Raw genomic sequence first — 19,242 nt, forward strand, 5'->3', positions numbered from 1 at the left:
AATTCCCAAGGCAAAGGCACCAGCAGCCTCCTCCTGTCACCTCATGGTGAGTCAAAGAGCGCTGAAAACAGTGCTGGAACCCGATCCTTTCTTCCTCTGAGGACTGGCTCAGGGCAGCACAGGCGGGCCCTGAGCAGTCAGGGCTGTGTGTGGGTGCTGGCTGCTCTGCTCCAGAATTGAGCTGGAAAAAGCCCTTGGGAGCCGAGGCAGGAGCAGGCGGGAAGGGGCCGGCGCTGCTGCTGCTCCTGGCCGGGAGCCCCGGCTGGGCCGGGCCGGCGCCCCCTGCGCTGTGGCTGCTGCTGCTGCCAGAGCCGGGCGGGACTCGGGGACAGGGACCGGAGACGGGGGACAGCAAAGGCCTGGCGGCTGCAGGGATGGTGGTGCTGGGGCTGGGGCCAGCACAGAGCTTCAGCCCGCAGTTAACCCTGAGGGAAACGCCGGGGAAAGGCTCCATTTCAGCCTTTCTGCACTTGTGGCTGTGAAGGGACTGAAATGAAAGCAGAACAAGTAGGGCCCAACCTGTTCTCCTGCCTTGGGTGGAGCCCCAAGCCTGAGGCTGAGAGGGGCTGTGAGGGGCTGTGAGGGGCCATCAGTCACGAGGTGTCATGAAGGGCCTTGAGAGGCCATGAGGGGCAATGGGGAACTCGGAGATGCCTTAAGGCCCTGTGAGGGGCTGTGGGAGCCCAGGCCCCTCATGGAACCAAGGGTCCATCATGTCCCAACAGGGCCTTGTGTAACCAAATGGACCATGGTGACACTATGGAGCCTCATGGTATCACAGGTCCATTGTTACACAGCAGCCACAGCAGGAATGCAGAACCAAGGAGATCATTGTGACACTGCACAACTGTGCAAACCTGTGAGCCTACCAGGGAAAAGCCAGCAGAAATGCCCTGGAGAGACACACTGTAGGCTCTGGGCATTCCTCACAACTCAGGGCGAGGAAAGAGGCTTCCCCATGGTGCTCTGCAGCACTGTGTTAATTTGTCCCAGTTCTGTACTCTCCCTTGGCCTTCTCTACCCCTTTAACTCTTATATGTTCATGTTCTGGTGAGTTCTCCCCCTGTTTTCCCACCATCCACACTGGCATTTACTATTGGTCCCTTCCATGTGTACCGCCCCTGAACCCTCAGAGCATTGGATCCCCAGTGCTCTACTCTGCACCCTCTTTCCCTGTATTTGTACCCTGGACTCTCCTTTGTTTTTGTCTTTGGCCCCTGGACACATTCAGCATTTCTCTGTGTGTGTGTGTGTGTGTGTGTGTGTCTGTGTGTGTGTCTGTGTGTTTGTGTGTGTGTGTGTGTGTGTGTGTGTTTGTCTGTGTCTGTGTCTATGTGCTGGTGCTCTCGTGGTTCCTACCCATTGGCACAAGAAATTCTGGGGGAAGATTGTGTGCAGACCACCTCAGACTGTAACAAAAACTCCCTTTTTTCATTTACTTTGTGGTGGGAATGAACCATTCTGTCTAATAATGACAAGAAAAAATCAGAGCTGTATTTATATAAATTTATCTGGTATTCAATCTTTAACCCTGGGGGGAAAATTGCATTAAAGTTCAATTCCACGTGTCTAATCTTTAACACCTTTGACAAAGTCTGGAGGTGGGATTGGATGCAACTGCTCCCAGTCTCCTCTCTTAGAAGGAATTTTAGAAGTCTAGGGGCCCTGCAGGGGTTTGAGGATCCATGGTGCCTGCAGTATGTAATTTCTCCATCTCATGTCTCAGCAGGAGTTTCTCCAAAAAAAAAATAAAGGTTTTGCCTGAAGCTCCCACTGTGCCCATGACAGGAACCCCTGTGAGTTTCTGGGACACCCCAGCTCTTTGGCAGCCTGGAGACTCCTGGGATGTCACTGTGGAGCCCCCGTGAGTGCCTGTGACAGATCGATGCCTTTGCATCACAAGGTCCCCTGGGATGTCACCATGGAATGGCTGTGACTGCCTCTGACCACAAGGCTCTTTACCATCCCAAGAAAGCCCAGGGAGGTCTCCATGGAGCCCCTGTCTGTGCCTGTGACATTCCAGCTCTGGAAGAGCCTGGAGACTCTTGGAAAGTCCCCATGGAACCCCTCTGAGTGCCTGTGACAAATGTGATCCTTAGCAGGCAACCATCACCAGGACCCTGTTGTTATGGTCAGTTTCCATGGCAACCATCCCCAGCCCCCTGTTGCTATGATCAGTTTCCATGGCAACCATCCTCAGCCCCCTGTTGCTATGATCAGTTTCCGTGGCAACCATCACCAGCCCCCTGTTACTATGGTCAGTCCCTCGGCAGCTCCATGGAGACCCCATGCCAAGGGTGGTTGCCATGGACACCAGCTCAGGCCTGCAGCCAGAGCCCGTTGCCATGGCAACCATTGGCAGCCCCATCCCCAGGCTCATGGGATCCCAGAACCACAGAATTGGCTGAGCTGGGAGGGACCCATCAGGATCCTCCAGTCCAGCTGCTGGCCCTGCACAGGACACCCCAACAATGCCAGCCTGGGCCTGGCAGCGCTGTCCAAACGCTGCTGCAGCTCAGAGAGCCCTGGAGCTGGGACCCTTCCCTGGGGAGCCTGGGCAGGGCCCCAGCAGCCTCTGGGCAAAAACCTTTTCCTGACATCCAACCGGAGCCTGCCCCGACTCAGCTGCAGCCGTTCCCTCCACTCCTGTCCCTGGGCACCAGAGGGAAGAGGTTCCCACAGCCCCAACCAGGGACCCGCTCCCAAGGCTGATGCCATGGCCACCAGGGCTGGGACCAGCTGGGATGCTCGGTTTCCAGGGGCCAGGGTTCAGGAATGGGATTCCCCAATTTCCTGCTCTTGCTAAAACCACGCTGCCCTCACTGCCCTCCCACCTCCCATGGAAACCACAAAGGCAAAGGTCCCGGTCTGGGATAAGAACAATTTTTTGGGAACAACAATGATATAAGGAACGAATGGAACAGAAACAATATTGATAACAGAGTGTATAAATAAAACTGTTTACAGGGAAAACTAAAACACAACTTACTGGGTCTGCCTTGCCACGTATTTCCTTCTGCCTGGAAAGCACACCCTTCTCCTCAGGGACAGAGAGAGAGAGAGAGAGAGAGTGTCCCTTTCCTGTCCCTGGCAATTCTCTGAGGTGGGAGTGAATGTAATGACACAGTCATGGCAAGACCCTCATGTTCTTCCATCCCACATCATGTCATTGGCAGAGGCAGGAAAAGGGACAGGTGTCTTCCTAGCATGGATCCGAAGGAAAAATGGATCACCAGGGCTCTTCCCAACATGGATCCTCCAACTATGGATGAAGTTGGGGCAGTGCACAAAAGTCCTCCTGCATTGGGGCATTGGCAGAGCTTCCCTTCCAGGTGCCTCCGTTGGTGTCTGGTTAAGACAGAGATCTGGGTGAAGCTTTTCCCACACTGGGGACACTCGTAGGGCCTCTCCCTCTCCCCAGTGTGGATGTGCCGGTGCCTGATGAGGTTGGAGTTGTGCTTGAAGCCCTTCCCGCACTCAGGGCAGCGCAAGGGCCTCTCATCCGTGTGAATCCACTTGTGCCGGAGAAGACTGGAACTGCTCTGAAACCTCTTCTGACACTGGGGACACTCGTAGGGCCCCTTCCCAGTGTGGATGCGTTGATGTATGACAAGGGCAGAGCTGGAGCTGAAGCCCTTCCCACATTCCCCACACTCATAGGGCCAATCCCCAGCGTGGATCCTCTGGCTGATCAGAGTGCTGCTCTGCCTGAAGCTCTTCCCACACTCGAAGCACTTGTGGAGCTTGTGCCCATCATGAAGCTGCCCCTGGACTACCAGCTCCAAGTTCTGGCTGAAGCTCTGTCCACCTTCCTGGCTCAGGGTGGGTCTTTCCTCCTCAGAGAACCCTGGGTTGGGTTTGGAGCACCTCCTCCTCATGGGGGATCTCCAGGGCTTTTCCTCCCCATTGGATTCTTTTCCCATGGAGCCACTCAAACCGGTCTCTTCCATGTGGTTCTGCTGTGGGGATTTGTCGTCCCTGATCTTGATCCTCAGCTCCTTCTCTGGTAGAGTAAGGACAAGCACAGGATGGGATTTCCCTCCGTGAAGAGGGATGGGGAAAGAGATCCCCACAGTGCATTCCCAGCAGGATGGCGTTGGCAGCGGGGTTGTCCTGCATAGAGGGGATTTTCTGGGCTGGGAGATGGAGCAGGAGAGAGGGGGAAAGGGGCACTGACTTCCTCCTCACCTGCCTGGGTGTCCTGGGGCATCCTCATCTTCCTTGAGGTGTCTTCCGCCATCTGGCCAAGTTTTAGGAATGGGATATTCCTAAAACAAGGGAGGAAAACAAGGGATGAGCACAATGAGCTTTGTACTGGTTTAAAGGCAAACCTGAGGAAGAGTCTAAGCCAGAATTCAAATTCAGTAACAAAATAAGGATCAAGGCAATGATACAGAAACACTGCCTTAAACTGACAGAGTCAGGATATAACCTGACACCCTGTTGTTCAGGGTGGTGGCAGCAGTCCCAGTAAATGGTTGTGCAGTCCTGTTGGAGAGATGAACACGATTCTGTCGAAGCAGTGATACTGTAGAAGGGTCTGGTCTTCCTCTGGAGGCCCAGTGGTGGTTAGGGAGTTCTTGTCCTCTGGGAATCAAGTAGGCAAGCTGCTCCTGGTGTAGCAAAGTGTCAGCTTATATCCAGGTAGGAATGCTTGGATCCTCCCCCTGGGTGGAGCATCCCACAATGGGATGATGGAATTTTATCAGTCCTGCAGTGACACTCAATGGCCCATTCACAGGAGATATCTCCCCTGGAGGGCGTTATCAGGGCTGAGTCATGGAAGAGATAAAGAACACTGCCCCACCTGTTTATAACAGTTGCTGAAGGTGGGGACTGAAAACATGCATTTGGTTACATCTTGCATGGCAACCTGAAACAGTGGGGCAATCCCTGCTCAAAGGGTGAACACCACCCCCCTTACCCAAACTGGCTCAGCTGTAAAACCCCCACCCTGGGAATGCCTCGCATACAGGGGGCAATGTCACACTTGGCCCCCTCCAGGGGAGGTCTGTTTCACAGGCTGGGGGACTTTGCCAAATGTTAGAATAATTTTTCTCTTTGTCCCTGTCACCTTTGTGACAGCTACGCATAGCTTCCCCTTCCTTTTCATAATCCGTATTGGGCCTATTTTCCACTTTTCTTTTTTTAGAATGTGCCAGCAGCTGAGCTGGAGCTGTACAAGACCAAAGGAATTTGGATTTGCCACAAAATAGCTTCTATTATAGGCTTATAAAATTTTGGGATTTATTTGCCTTTCCATCACAAGTGACTTGTGGGAAGAATAAATTCAAGGCATTTTATCTACGGTCAATTTTGATTTCTGACAAGAAAAAACATTACTTTGTCTGATGCCCAGGGGATGCTTGTGAAGCCTCTGTTCCTCTTGCCCTGGGAGATGCTTGGGGGGGTTTTTCCTGTCCCTGTCACCCCAGGCCATTCCCCAGAGGGTCTCCATCATTCTCACCCCAGAGAATGCCTGGGGGGTCTCCCTCCCTCTCACCCCTGTGCCAGGGGCTACTCAGGGCAGTCTCTGTCCCTCTCAGCCCAGGGGATGCTCGGGGGTCTCTGTCCCCTCACCCTGGGGGATGCTCGGGGGATCTCCATCCCTCTGGCCTCAGGCAATGCCTGTGCAGGGCTGGGGACCAGGGGCTCTGTGTCCCTCTCTCCGCTGAGGGTGCTCGGGCCTGGGGGGGCTCTCCGACAACCCCCCCAAACCCCTGCCAAATATCCCCCATGGCGAGAGGCACAGGGACCCCTCGAGCATACCCTGGGCACTGGACAAAATAATTTGGCAGAAATCAAACTTGACTCTGCATAAATCACTTTGATGAATATTTGATTTTCCCACAAGTCAGATGTGATGAAAATGCAAACAAATCCCAAACATTAATAAACTGACAGTACAAACCATTTTGTGGCAATTCCAAGTTCCACTGGTTCCTGCACAGCTCCAGCTCAGCTGCTAGCACATTCTGATAAAAGTGTAAATTCAGCCCAATACAGATATCATTAAAAGGAAAGTAAACTCTGTAACTGTCACAAAGGCGAACAGGGATGAAGAGAAAAATGATTCTCACATTTCGCAAAGCACTCAAGCCTGGGAATTCAGGAGTTATTTGGGAATTTAGCTACTTGAGCTGAGCTTCTTGTAGGACTTTTAGCAGCCTTGTGTTCCTCACCATGGGGTGAATGAACCTTGTCAGTCTCGCTGGTATCATTTGCTCCCTTTCCTCCTGTGATTTGAAAAAACATTTCAAGGAAGGATGTCACAGACATTTTTTCATAAAATCCTCTCTTTTAGGATTTGTCCTTTCTGTGAAGCTGGGGCCCCAGAAGAAAAATGCAAACAATAATTATCTGCTGATTTGGAATGTAACAGGAGCATCTGTGATTGGTCTTCTGTGAGTGTTTGGATTTGCTGACCACTCACGGGAGAGTTGGTCCTTGCTTTCTGCTGGACACAGAACTTTGTTATTCATTCTCTTCTTTCTATTCTTAGCTTAGCAAGCCTCTGCAACTTTTCTCTTTATTCCTTTTAGTATAGTTATAATGTATTATATATCATATATCAATAAATCCAGCCTTCTGATCATGAACCAAGATTCTCATCCACTTCTCTCACCCTGAAGACCTTCATCAGGTCGCTGTAATAGAAGGACAACAAAATATTTTCTTTACTCTCCAGGCCCACAAAGGCGATTTACCTCATCGGTTCTCCCATAAGTCACTCAGAGAAATCTGCAGCCCAGTTTCAAAGAGTTCCTCCAGAGAGAACCACAACCTCCTCAGAGGAGGGAACCATGCTGTTGTCAAAGGCACTTGGGGTCAGAGAACAGTGCCTAAACTCACTGTGCCAAAATAATTTCACAGTCTGGTGAGTCTGGTTAAGAAAAGTGTTAGAGAGATTCCTCTGCCCCAATTAAGGTGATAATGAGACCAAACCCAAAATGAATTTTATTGAAAAGTAAATGGGATAGAAAAGGGGGGACAGGAAGGGAATGACAGGAAAAAGAGACCTCCCCTGGGGCAGGGCAAGTGTGACATTGCCCCCTGTATGCGTGGCATTCCCAGGGTGGGGGTTTTACAGCTGAGCCAGTTTGGGTAAGGGGGGTGGTGTTCACCCCCTGAGCAGGGATTACCCCACTGTTTCAGGTTGCCATGCAAGATGTAACCAAATGCATGTTTTCAATCCCCACCTTCAGCAACTGCTATAAACAGGTGGGGCAGTGTTCTTTATCTCTTCCATGACTCAGCCCTGATAACGCCCTCCAGGGGAGATATCTCCTGTGAATGGGCCATTGAGTGTCACTGCAGAACTGATAAAATTCCATCATCCCATTGTGGGATGCTCCGCCCAGGGGGAGGATCCAAGCATTCCTACCTGGATATAAGCTGACACATTGCTACACCAGGAGCAGCTCGCCTACTGGATTGCCAGAGGACAAGAGCTCCAGAACCACCACTGGGCCTCCAGAGGAAGACCAGACCCTTCTACAGGATCACTGCTTCAACAGAATCGTGTTCATCTCTCCAACAGGACTGCAACCACCATTTAATGGGACTGCTGCCACCGCCCTGAACAACAGGGTGTCAGGTTATATCCTGACTCTGTCCGTTTAAGGCAGTGTTTCTGTATCATTGCCTTGATCTTCATTTTCTTTTAAATTGTAATTCTGGTTTAGACCCTCCCCAGGTTTGCCTTCAAACCAGTACAAAAGACAATGTGCGCACCCTTTGTTTTCTTCCAAGAACAGGATTTCCCATTCCCAAACTTTGATTGGATGGATAAGGAGGCTGTGAGGAAGAGGAAGGATCCCCAGGACACCCAGATAGGTGAGGAGGAAGTCAGTTCCTATATCCCTCTCTCTCCTGCTCCATCTCCCAGCCCAGCACAGCCCCTGGCTGCAGGACAACCCTGCTGCCAAAGCCATCCTGCCAGGGATGCACTGGGGGAATCTCCTTCACCTTCCCTCTGGCATGGAGGCAAATCCCATCCTGTCCTTGTCCTTCCTTCCCCAGGGAAGGAACTGAGGATGGAGACCAGGGAGGAAAAATCTGCATGGCATAACCTCGTGAAAGAGGCCATTTTGAGTGATTTTAACGCACAGGAATCCAACAGGGAAGAAAAACCTCAGACATCCCCCATGAGGAGGGGCTCCAAACCCAGCCCAGGGTGCTCTGAAGAAGAAAGAGCCACCCTGAGCCAGGAAAGTGGGCAGAGCTACAGCCAGAGTTCAGAGCTGGTGGTCCATGAGCAGCTTCATGATGGGGAGAAGCCCCACAAGTGCTTGGAGTGTGGGAAGAGCTTTAGGCGGAGCTCCCACCTGATCAGGCACCAGAGGATCCACACCAGGGAACGGCCCTACAAGTGTGGGGAGTGTGGGAAGGGCTTCAGGCAGAGCAACCACCTGATCAGCCACCAGAGGATCCACACCAGGGAATGGCCCTACAAGTGTGGGGAGTGTGGGAAGGGCTTCAGCTACAGATCTGCCCTTGTGACCCACCAACGCATCCACACTGGGGAGAGGCCCTACGAGTGTCCCCAGTGTCAGAAGAGGTTTCCGAGCAGCTCCAATCTCCTCCAGCACCAGCGGATTCACACTGAGGAGAGGCCTTTCCTCTGCCCTGAGTGCGGGAAGGGCTTCAAGCACAACTTTGACCTCATCAAGCACCGGCGCATCCACACAGGGGAGAGGCCCTACGAGTGTCCCCAGTGTGGGAAGAGCTTCACCACCAGCTCTCACTTGACCAGACACCAACGGAGCCACCAGTAAGCGATCCCTGCAAATGCCACAAATGCAGGAACAGCTTCATCCACCACTCCAGCTTCATCCCCCATGGGAGAACCCACATTGGGAAGAACCCTGGTGATCCATGTTCCCCATGATCCATGCTGGGAAGACACCTGTCCCTTTCCCTGCCCCTACCAGTGTCATGATGTGGCATTGAAAAACATGAGGGTCTTGCCATGGCTGTGTCATTAAATTCACTCCCACCTCAGAGAATTTCCAGATGCAGAAAAGGGACACTCTCTCTCTCTCTCCCTGAGAAGAAGGGTGTCATTTCCAAACAGGGGAAATTGTGGCTAGGAAGACCCAGTTAGTTGTGTTTTGGTTTTCCCAGTAAACTGTTTAATTTATCCCTTCTGTTATCAATATTGTTTCAGTTCTGTTTGTCCCTTATCTTGTTTGTGTTCCTAATAAATTGTTCTTATCCTAGCCCGGACCTTTGCCTTTGTGCTTTCCATGGGAGGGCAGCGAGGGCAGCGCGGTTTTAGCAAGAGCAGAAAATTGGGGAATCCCATTCCTGAACCCCGGCCCCTGGAAACCGAGCATCCCAGCTGGTCCCAGCCCTGGTGGCCGTGGCAACAGCCTTGGGAGCGGGTCCCTGGCTGGGGCTGTGGGAACCTCTTCCCTCTGGGACCCAGGGACAGGAGTGGAGGGAACGGCTGCAGCTGAGACGGGGCAGGCTCCGGTTGGATGTCAGGAAAAGGTTTTTCCCCAGAGGCTGCTGGGGCCCTGCCCAGGCTCCCCAGGGAAGGGTCCCAGCTCCAGGGCTCTCTGAGCTCCAGCAGTGTTTGGACAGCGCTGCCAGGCCCAGGCTGGCATTGTTGGGGTGTCCTGTGCAGGGCCAGCAGCTGGACTGGAGGATCCTGATGGGTCCCTCCCAGCTCAGCCAATTCTGGGGTTCTGGGATCCCATGAGCCTGGGGATGGGGCTGCCAATGGTTGCCATGGCAACGGGCTGTGGCTGCAGGCCTGAGCTGGTGTCCATGGCAACCACCCCGGCATGGGGTCTCCATGGAGCTGCCAAGGGACCGACCATAGCAACAGGGGGCTGTGAAGGTCCGCCCGAAATGAATGGGTGACGAATGATTTTTGGGTGCAAAAATAACCAACAAGAGGCACAGGGGTTTTGCAGTAACAAATCAACAAGGTGCAATTTATTGATTATAACCACAGCTAAATATGCATTTGGTTAAGGGATCCGGGGAAGAGAAGGGTAAGACAAGGAAAAAAAAAGGGAGGAAAGAAGGTCAGGGAATGGGGTATAGCTACCAAGACGTGATGTCTTCGGGGTCCCGCTGCCGAAACTCGCTGGTACACGTCTTGGGGAGATCTCAAAGGACAGTCGGGCCGAACCCCAATATATATACTGTTCTTGGTTGGGGGAAGGTAACTGAAATTAGGTTTCCATGGAGGGGAGAAGTCCATTGTTTTCATGGCTGAATGCTCACATGTACGTTAAGTTTTCCCCCTCCCTGAGTTGGGAGGGAGTACAGTCCCAGTCTCTGGAAGGAGGTTGCCATGGGGGTGCCATGGGGGTGTCAATAGGGTGCCAGAGGGGTTCTTGGTTCCTTGATGAGGAGATTCGCATCTCTGTTGGTCTGTCACGGTGGTTGAAGACAGGCAAGAGGGGTCTTCTCATGGAGCGGGGGGGAGCCACCCCAGAGCTCAGTCCAGCCAGGTCAGGAGTTTGGAAGAAAGTCCAGTTCAATTGTCCAGAAAAGGGCAGCATGCCCCCTTCGAGTACAGCATGGCGTGTTCTGCAAGCATCACTTGTGAGCACACTAGATAAGAAGGAGACTTTCTTTCCCAACCGGCTCAGCACTTTTAACTCTTCGGTAGTCTTTTCTCATGACAATTGTGAGGCAAAAAATGAAGGATTTTCGGATGGACTTCTACACGACCCCGTGACTCACGATTGTCTTGAGGAATCTTCATCAGCAGAGCTCTAGAGTGTCTTCGAAACTCGTTGCACGTTGGTAGCATAACCCCGGAAAAGTAGGGATGACAGGAGAGAGGGGATAAAAGGGGAAGAGAAGGAAAAGAAAAAGGGAAAAGGGGAACCAACAAACATAAACATAATTATTATTGATCATCATAACAACTTCACACGTGGTTATTTTTATAACGATTTCAAAAAATTATGATTAATTTTAACAATTTCAAAAAATATTCATCACTGAAAGCAATATCATTTGTTTAACAATTTCAAAATGATTAAAACAAATCACAAATAATCAAAACAACAAACAAATCATAATATTATCATCGTCTTTTAAAATTATTTTCTAAAAATTAAAGTAACTTTCTGCAAATCATACTTGATATTTAAGAAGTTGTTCTAAGGCACATATGCTTGATTCATAACCGTTTCGTATCAAGTGTTTTGGGGACATCTATTGTATTGAGTACATCAGCTAAGCGGTGTGTATTGACTACAGCTGACAGTCTCTTAAGCTTTTTCATCATTCTCCAATTCAAAATGAATAGGGCTGCTGACAAGATAAAGCCAAGCGTAACTAGGATCAAAAGAACAACAATTGGATGGCACACACTGTTCAGAACACCTGTGGCAGTAGGTGACCACCCAAAGAGAGTATCCCACCACCTATGCTCAGCATCTTGCTTTACCCTCTCCATAACCCGGTGTATTTGTCTCACGTTGTGATGAACAGTCACCAGGTTCTTCTGTCCGCTCTCCTTGATTTTCTCGAGGATGTCAATCAGGTCTTGATGGAGCAATAGTTGTCTCACGAGGGTGAGGTTCATTCTAATAGGAGTGGGCATCAGCTTCTGGATCAGTGTGTAGTTCGATTGCAGTAGGTGGTGAGAAGTAACTGGAGCTTCATAAGAGAAATCGCATCCTACTATCTTAGTAAAGTTACAAGCACAAAAATTTGAATGATTCTTTGCATCTACTACAACATCTTCTACAAAGACAGAATCACATGTCATTCTAAAGCATGCACAGCCATTGCCTATGTATATAAGAACTGTCTGGGTATCCTCATGTGGACGAATTTTGAAATGACAGATATTTTGCTCTACGTCTAAACAAATATTTGATCTATGATTGCATTGCTTTCACAGATGAACTCTTGTTGTTCTCGGACAACACAAGTTTCCAGGTTAACAGTTTGCCATTTGTCATCAACCTGACGGGCCCATCCCCTATGTTCAGTAGGATAGAGAACAGCTCCATCATGGTTTAATCCTAATGCAATAACAGGGAAGACCAAATGTACAGAGGCATTGCGTATGGTTAGGACAAAAGCAGTGGCTGTGTTTGAAATGGGATCATAGGTAAAGTTCACCAGGTTCCACCAGGATTGGAATTCTCTTTCAAATTCAGTGGCACTGTCCCAGATTATTTTCCGAATTTCTGTGGGGAAGGTGCCTTCCTCGCCCTCTCTTATAATTGCAGCAGAGACAGATTGCATCCACAATTGTGCCTGGATACAGCTGAGGGCTAAGGAAACATTGTTCTGTGTAGCACTAAGTGCATCAATTACCAATTTGTGATCATCCACATTCACTCTTTCCCATTTTGGTAATATGCTTGAAAGCAGTCTCTGGTGTGTTCGCAAAAGCCAATAAGAATGACTGCAGTAGTTGCTGTAATTTGGTCAAATCTCTAATTGTGGCAGCCAATTTATTCAAGTTCAATTAATTTACATGTTATGTATAATATCATCACCTGGTGTTACCATAAGGGGAAGGAAAAACATTATTTCTGTTGTTCATCACTAGTGTTATCATGGTTTGTCAGGTCTTCATGTCCCTCGGAGTTCTTCTGAAAAAGTAAACACAACAGACTCTGCCACGAAGAGGCAGAAAAGGTTAGAACAATGGAATTGCCAGAGAGGTTTTGAACAGCAGTGGTACTTCCCCTACAGCAGCAGGGGGTCCACCAAAAACAGGTTGTCCAGGGTAATGCCCTGGGTTCTTGAAATCATCTGCTCCCTGTAGTGAAGGAATTGTGCTTGGAGCTGTCTGGCAAAAAGCAGTGATTTTGGAACACTCATTTACCCCCCATCTATAGTAAGAGGTGTGAGAAGTCCATTTAATCTTTTCACCTTCTGCCCTATCCTGCACACTTTTGACAGTAAAGTGAGAAACATTACCAGATTGAATTTCCTGTGGGTTTAGGAAAATCCCAAACCATCCCTGCATTGCTTTAACAGTATTATCTCCTGTACCTCTTTTAAAAGCATCAGCCTGGAGCAACCCAAATATAAACATAGCATAGGACTTGGTGTTAATACAGACAAGAAAGTAATTCTGTCCCTCGCTTTGGAAAATACTCCAAACAGTTAACAGTTCCCCAACCTGGGCATTGTCCTGTTCCTCTCTGTTAGCAGAAGCGGGGGAGAGAGGAGGGGTTGCTTAAGTCACAGAGGCAGGTTTATTTTGGCTGCTACCCAAGCTCCCAGTTTCTTGGATTGCCCAGTTCTCCTCCACCTCCCTGGGAGCCAAGCCAACCACAAACACCCCTTCCCAGGTAGTGTACCTTTTCTCAGCATCTTTGAAACCATAGGAATAAAATCCAACAGGCTTTGTCAGACCCTCGGGACCCTGCTGCCAAATGTGTACTGAAAGTTGTGAGGAGGCAAATCCCCACTCCACCTGAAAGGGGTCTGTAGGATAGATAGGGTCCAGTGCTTGGTGAGCTGTCACTTCAAGAATCAGCAATTGCAATTTTTCCTTCTGAGAAGAAGTCCAATCCCATTTTATTCTTTTTCTCAGCAAGTCATAAAGGGGAACAAAAGGGTCATTCTGGTTACTAAGAAGTTTATCTGGTCTTTCTATAGGAGACAGAGCTACTATGGTTTTCTGAAGGAGAATTGCTGTAGGTTTAAGTGTTCCCGGAAGCCTTTGAGTTAAAGAGGTCATAATTTCAGGCTTTACAGGTGATTGGATTGGAGATTCAAAACCAGGAATTAATTTCTTTTCATGAATCAATTGCAGGCAGCCGGATTTGTGAATGTTTTCCAGGAGTTGGTCAAGGGTACCAACCAAAGGGTCTCTCCTTTCCAAGGGGTTAAGCCCCTCAGCCCAATGAGCTGTGTGCTGATTTGGGGACCATGGGATGCATCTGTCTGCTGTTGTTAGGAACACCCCATGTCCCCAGCACCCACCGGCTCCTTGTTCTGACAAAAGAATCTGATCTCCCCCAGTGAGAGACACTTGACAAATGTGTTCTGTTTCAGATTTTTGGGGGAGAAGCCCGTACTGCTTTGCAAGTTTTGTTAATTCAGTAGCAGTGTACGGGATTTCTTTAGTAGTTTTGTGCGGGCTAAAATCTTCATTATTGATATAGTTGTATTCTGTTTTAATTAGAGGTTTTATGTTGTTACAGCAGTGTTTCCCACAATTTTTCATCAGGGTTAATTCTGTTTGAGAACAATTTTGACTAGTGTGAGGAGTTTCTTTCTCCTCTGTTTCTTTTGAGGAATCAGAGTTCTGTGAATTTTTAACATGTTCCTCTCTCAGGGCAGTCCGTAACAAGTTATTTACATTTCTTTCTTCATCCAATTGTTTTTGCAAAACTTCAACTAAGTTTTGGAGGGAGTCTATGATAGCATTTTCCTCACTTTTTCGCTTAAAGCGAGTTTCTATGGCTGCTGTGAGACAGGCACCCAAGACTGAGCAGAGGATGGTTTTATTTTTGCCCAGTTTAAATTTTGTTTCATGTTGCAAAGAAGATATTCTATCAATAACATTTTCTAAGTTAAACCAATTGCAGTTTGCCCATCCTTCTCCCTCCGGAGAAGGTGTGGCATTGTATTTAGCAAGCAGAGCATAAAATTCAGCTTTACCTTTTGCACTGAAGTTTTTAGTCATTTTGTGAGGGGACCAAAGCTACACCAGGGAGTTAACTTAAGTTACACAAATCACACAGCCTTTCCACTGTCCCCTGGCTTCCCTGGGTAGTTGAAGAGACAGAATCAGTCTGGGAGGCCCTGTGAGGTTGCTTCAAATTTGTCTCTTCCTTCCCAGACAGTACAGATACGCACTCACATGAACACATACACACAGAAATGTTTTCTTTGTGAGGAGACCAGAACCTAGAACAGGGAAAAAGCCACTCAGCCTTCGCTGGGCCACCCCTCGCTCCCTGTGTAGGTGAAGGGACAATATCTGTCTAAAAGGCACTGCTTAATTACTTCAAGTCTGCCCCTTCCCTTTTAGACAGTCCAGGTACAAAAAATACAGCAGTAAAAAACAGTAACAGGTTCAAATTCACCTCAAAAACAACAGTAACAGGTTCAGATTCAATTCAAATACAACAACAACAACAACAACATTATCAATATCAGTAACAGCATCAATATCAGGACCAGTAGATGTATCAGTGTCAGTGTCCGTGCCGGTAAAATCAGTAACAGAAGTGACAGTGACAATTTCCCCTGCTTTTGCACCGAAAAAATCTTTTGTGTCAATTCTGGAGCCTGTGTGCTCAATCGAGCGTGAGATTTGGCTTTGGCATGTGTAGTCTGCGAGAGGTTACAAACTACACAAAACCTGCAAAATCTCACTGGCTGCTGGAATCCTTCTCCGTGACGCCAATTATGTGAAGGTCCGCCCGAAATGAACGGGTGACGAATGATTTTTGGGTGCAAAAATAACCAACAAGAGGCACAGGGGTTTTGCAGTAACAAATCAACAATGTACAATTTATTGATTATAACCACAGCTAAATATGCGTTTGGTTAAGGGATCCGGGGAAGAGAAGGGTAAGACAAGGAAAAAGGGAGGAAAGGAGGTCAGGGAATGGGGTATAGCTACCAAAACGTGATGTCTTCGGGGTCCCGCCGCCGAAACTCGCTGGTACACGTCTTGGGGAGATCTCAAAGGACAGTCGGGCCGAACCCCAATATATACACTGTTCTTGGTTGGGGGAAGGTAACTGAAATTAAGTTTCCATGGAGGGGAGAAGTCCATTGTTTTCATGGCCGAATGCTCACAGGCACGTTAGGTTTTTCCCCCTCCCTGAGTTGGGAGGGAGAACAGTCCCAGTCTCTGGAAGGAGGTTGCCATGGGGGTGCCATGGGGGTGTCAATAGGGTGCCAGAGGGGTTCTTGGTTCCTTGATGAGGAGATTCGCATCTCTGTTGGTCTGTCACGGTGGTTGAAGACAGGCAAGAGGGGTCTTCTCATGGAGCGGGGGGGAGCCACCCCAGAGCTCAGTCCAGCCAGGTCAGGAGTTTGGAAGAAAGTCCAGTTCAATTGTCCAGAAAAGGGCAGCATGCCCCCTTCGAGTACAGCATGGCGTGTTCTGCAAGCATCACTTGTGAACACACTAGATAAGAAGGAGACTTTCTTTCCCAACCGGCTCAGCACTTTTAACTCTTCGGTAGTCTTTTCTCATGACAATTGTGAGGCAAAAAATGAAGGATTTTCGGATGGACTTCTACACGACCCCGTGACTCACGATTGTCTTGAGGAATCTTCATCAGCAGAGCTCTAGAGTGTCTTCGAAACTCGTTGCACGTTGGTAGCATAACCCCGGAAAAGTAGGGATGACAGGAGAGAGGGGATAAAAGGGGAAGAGAAGGAAAAGAAAAAGGGAAAAGGGGAACCAACAAACATAAACATAATTATTATTGATCATCATAACAACTTCACACGTGGTTATTTTTATAACGATTTCAAAAAATTATGATTAATTTTAACAATTTCAAAAAATATTCATCACTGAAAGCAATATCATTTGTTTAACAATTTCAAAATGATTAAAACAAATCACAAATAATCAAAACAACAAACAAATCATAATATTATCATCGTCTTTTAAAATTATTTTCTAAAAATTAAAGTAACTTTCTGCAAATCATACTTGATATTTAAGAAGTTGTTCTAAGGCACATATGCTTGATTCATAACCGTTTCGTATCAAGTGTTTTGGGGACATCTATTGTATTGAGTACATCAGCTAAGCGGTGTGTATTGACTACAGCTGACAGTCTCTTAAGCTTTTTCATCATTCTCCAATTCAAAATGAATAGGGCTGCTGACAAGATAAAGCCAAGCGTAACTAGGATCAAAAGAACAACAATTGGATGGCACACACTGTTCAGAACACCTGTGGCAGTAGGTGACCACCCAAAGAGAGTATCCCACCACCTATGCTCAGCATCTTGCTTTACCCTCTCCATAACCCGGTGTATTTGTCTCACGTTGTGATGAACAGTCACCAGGTTCTTCTGTCCGCTCTCCTTGATTTTCTCGAGGATGTCAATCAGGTCTTGATGGAGCAATAGTTGTCTCACGAGGGTGAGGTTCATTCTAATAGGAGTGGGCATCAGCTTCTGGATCAGTGTGTAGTTCGATTGCAGTAGGTGGTGAGAAGTAACTGGAGCTTCATAAGAGAAATCGCATCCTACTATCTTAGTAAAGTTACAAGCACAAAAATTTGAATGATTCTTTGCATCTACTACAACATCTTCTACAAAGACAGAATCACATGTCATTCTAAAGCATGCACAGCCATTGCCTATGTATATAAGAACTGTCTGGGTATCCTCATGTGGACGAATTTTGAAATGACAGATATTTTGCTCTACGTCTAAACAAATATTTGATCTATGATTGCATTGCTTTCACAGATGAACTCTTGTTGTTCTCGGACAACACAAGTTTCCAGGTTAACAGTTTGCCATTTGTCATCAACCTGACGGGCCCATCCCCTATGTTCAGTAGGATAGAGAACAGCTCCATCATGGTTTAATCCTAATGCAATAACAGGGAAGACCAAATGTACAGAGGCATTGCGTATGGTTAGGACAAAAGCAGTGGCTGTGTTTGAAATGGGATCATAGGTAAAGTTCACCAGGTTCCACCAGGATTGGAATTCTCTTTCAAATTCAGTGGCACTGTCCCAGATTATTTTCCGAATTTCTGTGGGGAAGGTGCCTTCCTCGCCCTCTCTTATAATTGCAGCAGAGACAGATTGCATCCACAATTGTGCCTGGATACAGCTGAGGGCTAAGGAAACATTGTTCTGTGTAGCACTAAGTGCATCAATTACCAATTTGTGATCATCCACATTCACTCTTTCCCATTTTGGTAATATGCTTGAAAGCAGTCTCTGGTGTGTTCGCAAAAGCCAATAAGAATGACTGCAGTAGTTGCTGTAATTTGGTCAAATCTCTAATTGTGGCAGCCAATTTATTCAAGTTCAATTAATTTACATGTTATGTATAATATCATCACCTGGTGTTACCATAAGGGGAAGGAAAAACATTATTTCTGTTGTTCATCACTAGTGTTATCATGGTTTGTCAGGTCTTCATGTCCCTCGGAGTTCTTCTGAAAAAGTAAACACAACAGACTCTGCCACGAAGAGGCAGAAAAGGTTAGAACAATGGAATTGCCAGAGAGGTTTTGAACAGCAGTGGTACTTCCCCTACAGCAGCAGGGGGTCCACCAAAAACAGGTTGTCCAGGGTAATGCCCTGGGTTCTTGAAATCATCTGCTCCCTGTAGTGAAGGAATTGTGCTTGGAGCTGTCTGGCAAAAAGCAGTGATTTTGGAACACTCATTTACCCCCCATCTATAGTAAGAGGTGTGAGAAGTCCATTTAATCTTTTCACCTTCTGCCCTATCCTGCACACTTTTGACAGTAAAGTGAGAAACATTACCAGATTGAATTTCCTGTGGGTTTAGGAAAATCCCAAACCATCCCTGCATTGCTTTAACAGTATTATCTCCTGTACCTCTTTTAAAAGCATCAGCCTGGAGCAACCCAAATATAAACATAGCATAGGACTTGGTGTTAATACAGACAAGAAAGTAATTCTGTCCCTCGCTTTGGAAAATACTCCAAACAGTTAACAGTTCCCCAACCTGGGCATTGTCCTGTTCCTCTCTGTTAGCAGAAGCGGGGGAGAGAGGAGGGGTTGCTTAAGTCACAGAGGCAGGTTTATTTTGGCTGCTACCCAAGCTCCCAGTTTCTTGGATTGCCCAGTTCTCCTCCACCTCCCTGGGAGCCAAGCCAACCACAAACACCCCTTCCCAGGTAGTGTACCTTTTCTCAGCATCTTTGAAACCATAGGAATAAAATCCAACAGGCTTTGTCAGACCCTCGGGACCCTGCTGCCAAATGTGTACTGAAAGTTGTGAGGAGGCAAATCCCCACTCCACCTGAAAGGGGTCTGTAGGATAGATAGGGTCCAGTGCTTGGTGAGCTGTCACTTCAAGAATCAGCAATTGCAATTTTTCCTTCTGAGAAGAAGTCCAATCCCATTTTATTCTTTTTCTCAGCAAGTCATAAAGGGGAACAAAAGGGTCATTCTGGTTACTAAGAAGTTTATCTGGTCTTTCTATAGGAGACAGAGCTACTATGGTTTTCTGAAGGAGAATTGCTGTAGGTTTAAGTGTTCCCGGAAGCCTTTGAGTTAAAGAGGTCATAATTTCAGGCTTTACAGGTGATTGGATTGGAGATTCAAAACCA

The 19,242-nt window shown here is 47.9% G+C and overlaps 1 protein-coding gene across 1 annotated transcript in view; it reads left to right on the forward strand.

The window, feature by feature from the left end:
- The window catches only part of LOC131096425 (uncharacterized), a 1,435,131-nt gene that overhangs the window by 139,150 nt on the left and 1,276,739 nt on the right, over positions 1–19,242 (forward strand). Inside the window, 1 exon segment of the mRNA XM_058044763.1 lies at positions 8,235–8,773. Coding sequence (XP_057900746.1) covers positions 8,235–8,773 — 539 coding nt within the window.

This window comes from Melospiza georgiana, unplaced genomic scaffold (genome assembly GCF_028018845.1).
Source record: "Melospiza georgiana isolate bMelGeo1 unplaced genomic scaffold, bMelGeo1.pri scaffold_29, whole genome shotgun sequence".
Taxonomy (NCBI): Eukaryota; Metazoa; Chordata; class Aves; order Passeriformes; family Passerellidae; genus Melospiza; species Melospiza georgiana.